A 7,350-nucleotide genomic window follows, 5' to 3' on the forward strand; every position below is an offset into this window, starting at 1 on the left:
ACATGTTACTTGCAGGTTCCAACATGTTAGAAATCAACAAGTTGAAGGGATTACTTTCCCATGAGTTCTAGATGAAAGATCTTGGTGGTGCTAGGCAAATACTTGGCATCTGTATTGTGCGTGATCGTGTGATGGGTACTCTATACTTGTCTCAATCCAAATATATTGAGAAAGTTGTAGAGAGGTTTAACATGGAAAATTCAAAGGCCCGTTCTATGCCTTTGGGTAGCACGATAAAGCTATTGAAAAGTCAATCACCTAAAATGGAAGAAGACAAAATAGAGATGGAAAAGGTTCCATATGCATCAGCCGTGGGTAGTGTTATGTATGCCATGGTTTGTACAAGACCTGATATTTCTCACGCAGTGGGAGTTGTAAGTCGTTATATGTCTAATCCGGGGAAAGAGCATTGGGAAGCGGTTAAATGGTTACTTCGTTATTTGAAAGGTACTTCTAATATGGGATTGTGCTTCTCTAAAAGCAATGTCATACTTAGAGGTTATGCGGATGCTAATTTGGGTGGATGTGACGATTCGGGGAAAAGCACTACGGGTTATGTTTTCACAATAGGGAAGACGGCGATTAGTTGGATGTCTCGACTACAAAAGAGTGTTGCTTTATCAACCACCGAAGCCGAATATATGGCTATTGCAGAAGCTTCTAAAGAGCTTGTTTGGTTGAAAAACTTCTTAGGGGAGTTGGGTAAAAGACAAGACTATTGCGTCTTGAATTGTGATAATCAAAGTGCGGTTCATCTTGGGAAGAATCCGGTGTTTCATAGTCGTACGAAACACATCAAGATAAGGTATCATTTTATTCGACAACATATAAATGATGGTACTTTATTATTGGAGAAAATCCTTGGTACGAAGAATCCTGCTGATATGTTTACTAAGGTTGTTACGACAGAGAAATTGAGGTTTTGCATTACCTCAATTGGTCTTCTAATGAATTGATGAGAGAAGACCCCAACTAGAGAATTAGAGAGTTAATGTTTCAATTCTAACAAGTAGTGTTGAAGACCTTGTATCGAAAGTCTGCTCATCCGAAGTATATGTTGAGTGTGCGTGTCCCAAATGGAGTTTGGCGGTATAATGGTGGTTTAACGTTATTGGTTAGATCGTTGATATTTTGGGTTGGCGAAGGTTGGGTTTTTTCAAAGTCTCCAAGTGGGAGATTGTTGGAGATATGGAGAACTTTAAACAATTAGAGGGAGGATTCCAGGAAACTCACACGAAGCTTCCACGAAGTTGTTAGGAAACTCACATGTAGCTTCTACGAAGTTGTTAGGAAACTCGCATGTAGCTTCCACGAAGTTGTGAGGAAATTCACATGTAGCTTCCACGAAGCTGTCAGGAAACTCACATGTAGCCTCCATGAAGCTGTCAGGAAACTCACATGAAGCTTCAAGGAATTGTTTTTAGCTTACTCCTTAAATCATTCTATAAATAGACCCTCTTGTAACTCATTGTAAACACACCACAAATATTCAGTAAATACATTCTCTAGTTGGTCCGTGGACTAAAGCAATCACAACGATTGCATATAACCACGTTATCTCTTGTGTCGATTTACATTTCTTGCATTTATAATCTTTCGTTCATTAAGTGGGTTAGTAATCTTGTAGAATTACTATCGGTAAGTGATCTTGTTGAATCACTTGCGTTGTTTTGGGTCCTAATATCCTTACAATAATGTGTCTTCAGTTGTTGTTAATGAACTTGTACTACAATACTTATTATATGTATTAACCTGTATATTATACACGGCACACATAGTTGAAATGAATCAATGCTGGGTAACTGTATTTATCCTTATAATTACCATTTGATTAGCTAAATGTGGATATGTGCCCCGAATTTTGTTGATGTTCTGTTTAGCAGAGGTGAAAAGGTTCCAAATATAGTTATATATGTATTTTAACAAAATGGTCGTGTACTACTATGTCAAAGTAGACTTGCAATTGTCTATATACGCAAGGCAAAATGCTCTTTCGTAGTAATCTGGGGCTATGGGGAATAATTACAAGTTAATTCAGTTAATTGTACTCTTCGAAAGGTATGATCATTTTTTTTTTTAATATTTCATAGCAGAATCTGGGTACTACATGTAATATAGTTAGTGTTAGAGCATATTCATCTTTTCTGCTCATTGCATACGAAATTAGATGTCAATTAGCATTTTATAATTCGTAAGTAGCCCCAAGCCTAGCATGTTATTAGCTTCTATTTCAAAGAAATACATTGTTTGCATACCAAGTTGACTACATAAAAAGATTAGCATTTTTAGTGTTCACCTTTAAAATTATTACTTCAAAAGGTTGGTAAGTTTTGCTCTGTTGTTCCTGTGGATTTAGATTATGTTGTAGTGACCTGCTTGACCTGTTGCAAGTAGATTTGCACAAATGACCCCAAACTTATACATTTTAAGTTAATTAGTTTATTTACTTTATACTGAACCTTGATTATAAAATGTCAACAGTCAACTTGTAGTTAAGCGTTCCTATTGTTCCACCTCAGTGCATGTTCAATTCCAACTTCAAATCCAAAATCTCTATGTTGGCATATCATGTTGACAATATAAAAAAGATGGTTTTCACCATCCAATTTGATAAGTTCAATCATGATATGCATTAACAAGTTGTTCAATAACTTGTTAATGCATATCTTGATGTTAGGTAATCTTGTTCCACATGGGAAGTTGAATGAAATTAATGTATACATATACGCACTTGAGAACTTCCATTTATCACCAATTGATTTTAGAATATTAGGAAACTCATGAACTTATATTTTAAACATGTTGAATGACAATGACCATTGAACCTTCCAATCTTTCGAGCTAGTTGTCACTTGAACTGCACCCATTATAATTATCATAAGACAATGACTAATAATATTTTTACTTATTTTTTATTGTCATTTAATGGACAGAAGGTTATTATATTTTTAAGTTTAGCTTGCCTTCTTGTTTTTATTTGGAACTAATTTAATACTCCGTAATTTTTAAATCTGATAATTTGAAGTCACGAGATTATTGGCTGTATATGGATTGCAAATGATTATAACTATTATATTATTTTTTATTATAATCTGTAGTGGTAACTAATTTCATTGGATGCCTTGAATCTTGAAAATTTCAATATATTAGTTTTTTGTCCTCATAGTAGACCATGATTCTAAAAACCTGCAATTAAGGCGTCCTAATATTTGCAGCTCATTGCATATGCAACCTAATTTATTAGTTAACTAGTGAAAATTAATAAAAGCTCAAGTAAGTAATATTCGCATTCATTTGTAATCCAACTTTAGTTTCATTTTGAACAGCAGAAACTTGTAATCCTAAGTTTTTGTACTCTTGTTATTTGACAAATATAAATATGGAATCAACAATCATAAAGTTTAGTCACTTACAAATCCCACTTGAAGATGTACTAGAAGCCACCAACAACATCGATGATAAAAATGTCATCGGCCATGGCGGATTGGGCAAAGTTTATAAAGGGCGACTTTTTCTGTCCGGGAAGAAATGGGTCAAGATTGCTGCTCGGAGATTAGACAATAATCATAAGCACGGGATCTAGTTCTGGACAGAGATTTCAATTCCGCTCTATCTAGTCTCAAGCACGAAAACATAGTCTCTCTTATCGGGTTTTGTGATGAAAAAGATGAGAAGGTCATCATAAACAAGCGTTATGCCAAGGGAAGTCTCGTGATGCATCTAAGCAACCCAAACTTTACATGGATTCAAAGGCTAAGGATAAGCGTTGGTATAGCACGTGCTTTAAGTTACATCCATAATGAGGACGGACGTAGCTACTGTATCATACATCGTAACATTAATAGCTGTACAATATTATTAGATGATAAGTTTGAGCCCAAGTTATCTGGGTTTGAATATTCCATCAACCATCCAATACATCTAATGGATGATGTTCTCCTTTCGGAAGCTATTGGAACAACAGGGTATATGGACCCACAAATTGTGAAAACCGGTGGTGTGACCCACAAGTCCGATATCTACTCATTTGGTGTCGTTTTATTGGAAATATTGTGTGGCAGGAAATCGTTTATAGCAAGCGAGGATGATAAGTTTCTAGTTTCGCTGGCCAAAATTAGATATGAAAAACGTAGATTTAATGATTTAGTCCTACCTAGCCTATTTGAGCAAATAGCTTTGGTGGCAGGCCAAACCTTCATATCAGCAGCAATATTTTGCGTAAAAGATGAGCAAGTACAACGTCCTGATATGAAGTATATTGCCCAAAAACTTGAGAAGGCATTGGAAGTTCAGTTGCCAATATGAAAGTATAATTGTAAGACCCTAATCTTTATTGTTTTCCTCTGCTATCATCATTTCGTCTATTAATTAAGTTTTAAACATTATTTTTGTTGATGATAAGGAATTGTCAAGACATGGGATTGACATAAAGTTGTTTAGATGTGGTTCACATCACTAACGAACATTAGAAGCACAAATCATATTTCATAAGCTTGCAAATAAAAGTTTTTATTGTTCATAGAACGAAAGCTAATTACATATCACCTAAATTAGAACCCTGACCAGTGACGGATCTAGAAATGGTAGTCAATGTTGTGGTGTCACTGATTAAAAACCTAATTATTTTTTCTACTAGATGGCTTATTTCAGTGGTGTCATATTAAAAAATTTACACTATCCACGGGTGTCACTAGTTAAAAACCCAAAATATTTTGCACTACATCGTGTATTTCACTGGTGTCCCTTGCAACCACTCATACTATATTAGATCCGCCCCTGACCCTAACTATGTTTTGTAACTCACTTGAATCAGTTAAGGTTGTTAAATCTTCACAGTGAATTTTTTCATGCATATGTGAAACATGTTTCAAATCCAATCAAGGTTTGCTCAGATATCTCACAACGTTTCTACTACAATTATTTTCAACCTATTCATGAATAGGTGGGCAAACAATGTCTTAAAAAGTTCTTGTTTTCCTTTATTAGTTAACAGATATATCATTTTTTGAGTTTTGTTTTTCTTTCTTATCACTCAATTTTGTTTCAAAGTAAAAGCCTTTGTTTTTTCTCTCCTTGTTGTAGAGACCCAGTTTAGAAGAGTTGACATCTCAACTCAGTCACTTGAAGATAAGGCTCCATGATATAACTTTGGCCACCAATAACTTTTCTGTCGCATGCCGCATCGTCACAAACTACTTTTATGAAGTATACAGAGCAGAAATTGAAATTTGGGATAAAGAAAGATTGGTCTCAATAGAACAGATAAATAAAAGTGAATTTCCCAAGAGACGCACCACTATCTTTATAAAACGCATACGACCTCAAGAAGACAATCTAGGAGAAGAAGTATTCCGTACAAACATTGAAATGCTTGCAACTTGTAAGCATCGCAACATAGTCACTCTACTTGGATTTTGTCATGAAGATCTAGAGAAGATCCTTATCATTGAGGATTCATATAATGGATACCTTTTTGAATATCTTGTAAACTATCAAGACATATCTCTCCTTACATGGGAAAAACGTTTGAAAATATGCCTTGATGTTGCATATGGATTAAAGTACCTACATCATGAGATGGAACACCAAAAGACAGTGATAAAACGTTGTTTTTCTAAAGTTTCAATTGCCGTAGATGAGAATTTTGGGACAAAGATTGTTGACTTTGGGCTATCCGTCTTCCTTCCCCCGAACCAAGATGATTATTGCCTTTGTTCAAATTCTATGCCAGAAAGTTACGTTGATCCAGAATATATTGACAAGGGTAGGTTAAAAAGAGAATCAGATGTATATAGTTTTGGATTAGTTTTGTTTGAAATTTTTAGTGGAAGGCTAGCCGACGATCAGATGTACAAGATAGGGGGTAGAGATGGGCTGGCATATGTGGCACGCCGATGCTTCCGTAACGGAACAATAATGGATATGATAGATCCTATAATTAAGGAACATAGTGACAAAGATTCTGTAGACACTTTTGTGAAAACTGCATATCTGTATTTGGCTGAAACTCAAGGCCAACGTCCAACAATGAAAGACGTCGCTGTTTTGATTGATAAAAGTATGATTGATAATAAGAAAGTAATCAGTTTGTATTGATAATTGATTATTGTTACAATCTGAATTCTAAGAGTTGTTTTGATGCTGTTTTATACAAAGAACATATAACAGCTACTTCTAGTTTGAGAAGGCTCCAATAACACCTTTTGGAACCCTCAACTATAAAAGGAAAAACTGCAGCAAATGGCTCTTTTAACCCGTTACAGTTGGCATCTTCTTGATTTCTAAAATGGGAAATGATGACATTAAATCTGATCCCCAAATAGTCAAATTACCAAATAAGGTAATTTGACTTTATAATGTTTTATTCTAACACTCCTCCTCAAGTTGAATAGTGGGGTTTCCAATATTCAACTTGCTAAGCACTTCACTGAATAATCGTCCATTGACTGATTTGGTGAAATGCCTCGTTCATATTAATTATAAACGTTTCATATTAATTGGTTTCTTTGCGAGGTTTTGACCTCTATATGAGACGTTTTTCAAATCTTGCATTCGTTTTAAAAAACAACCATAACCTTTATTATTGAATAAAGGTCTTAATGACATAATTTAGATTGTCTATCAAAGACAATCTCCTCAAATAAATAAGTTTTTACACAACCCATTACAATATGATCAAATATATTACAACAAATACTCCGAATGCAAGTTTAAACAATATAAACAATTATGCCGACTCCAAATCTTGACCTTGGGTTGGCATACGACAGCGGAAGCATTTTTAATATTCACCTGAGAATAAACATGCTTAAAACGTCAACAAAAAAATGTTGGTGAGTCATAGGTTTAATTTCTATTTAATAATCATAACATTTAATAAGCCACAAGATTTCATTTAATCAAATGCGCAGGATCATTACAACTGCAAAAATCATTCATACGATGAGTCGCCTGGTAACCGACCTTAACATAGAGAGCTTAAGATATATGGCATCATACATTCCACTATTCAAATGTATGACAAGAACCCTTCGAAGTACTAAAGCATTTCCACTATTCGAAAATGGGGATGGTTGGTGCCCGTAGATCTACCTTTAGGATTCGCGTCAATTAGTGTTTTTTACTAATTCTTATGTTACCAAGCATAATAATAATAAGTACAGATATCCGGTATAACAAAACAGTCGTAGAATGTAGTTTCATGAACTTGTGCTTATTTTGTAAAACATTTATAAATTTGCATGTATTCTCATCCCAAAATAATTTAGATAGTAAAAATGGGACTATAACTCACTTTCACAGATTACTAATTCGTCGAGAATTAGACTTGGCCACGGGTTGATTTATGAA

General features: G+C 34.7%; 1 protein-coding gene across 1 annotated transcript; it reads left to right on the forward strand.

Annotated features, from left to right (window-relative positions):
- Window positions 1-3,924: 3,924 nt before the first annotated feature.
- On the forward strand, window positions 3,925-6,096 carry LOC139900646 (cysteine-rich receptor-like protein kinase 44). Its single transcript, XM_071883409.1, has 2 exons — window positions 3,925-4,287; window positions 5,083-6,096. Exons 1-2 carry the CDS (start codon window positions 3,925-3,927, stop codon window positions 6,094-6,096), a joined length of 1,377 nt encoding a protein of 458 aa, XP_071739510.1.
- The last annotated feature ends 1,254 nt before the right edge of the window (window positions 6,097-7,350 follow it).

This window comes from Rutidosis leptorrhynchoides, chromosome 3 (assembly GCF_046630445.1).
Source record: "Rutidosis leptorrhynchoides isolate AG116_Rl617_1_P2 chromosome 3, CSIRO_AGI_Rlap_v1, whole genome shotgun sequence".
NCBI classification, from domain to species: domain Eukaryota; kingdom Viridiplantae; phylum Streptophyta; class Magnoliopsida; order Asterales; family Asteraceae; genus Rutidosis; species Rutidosis leptorrhynchoides.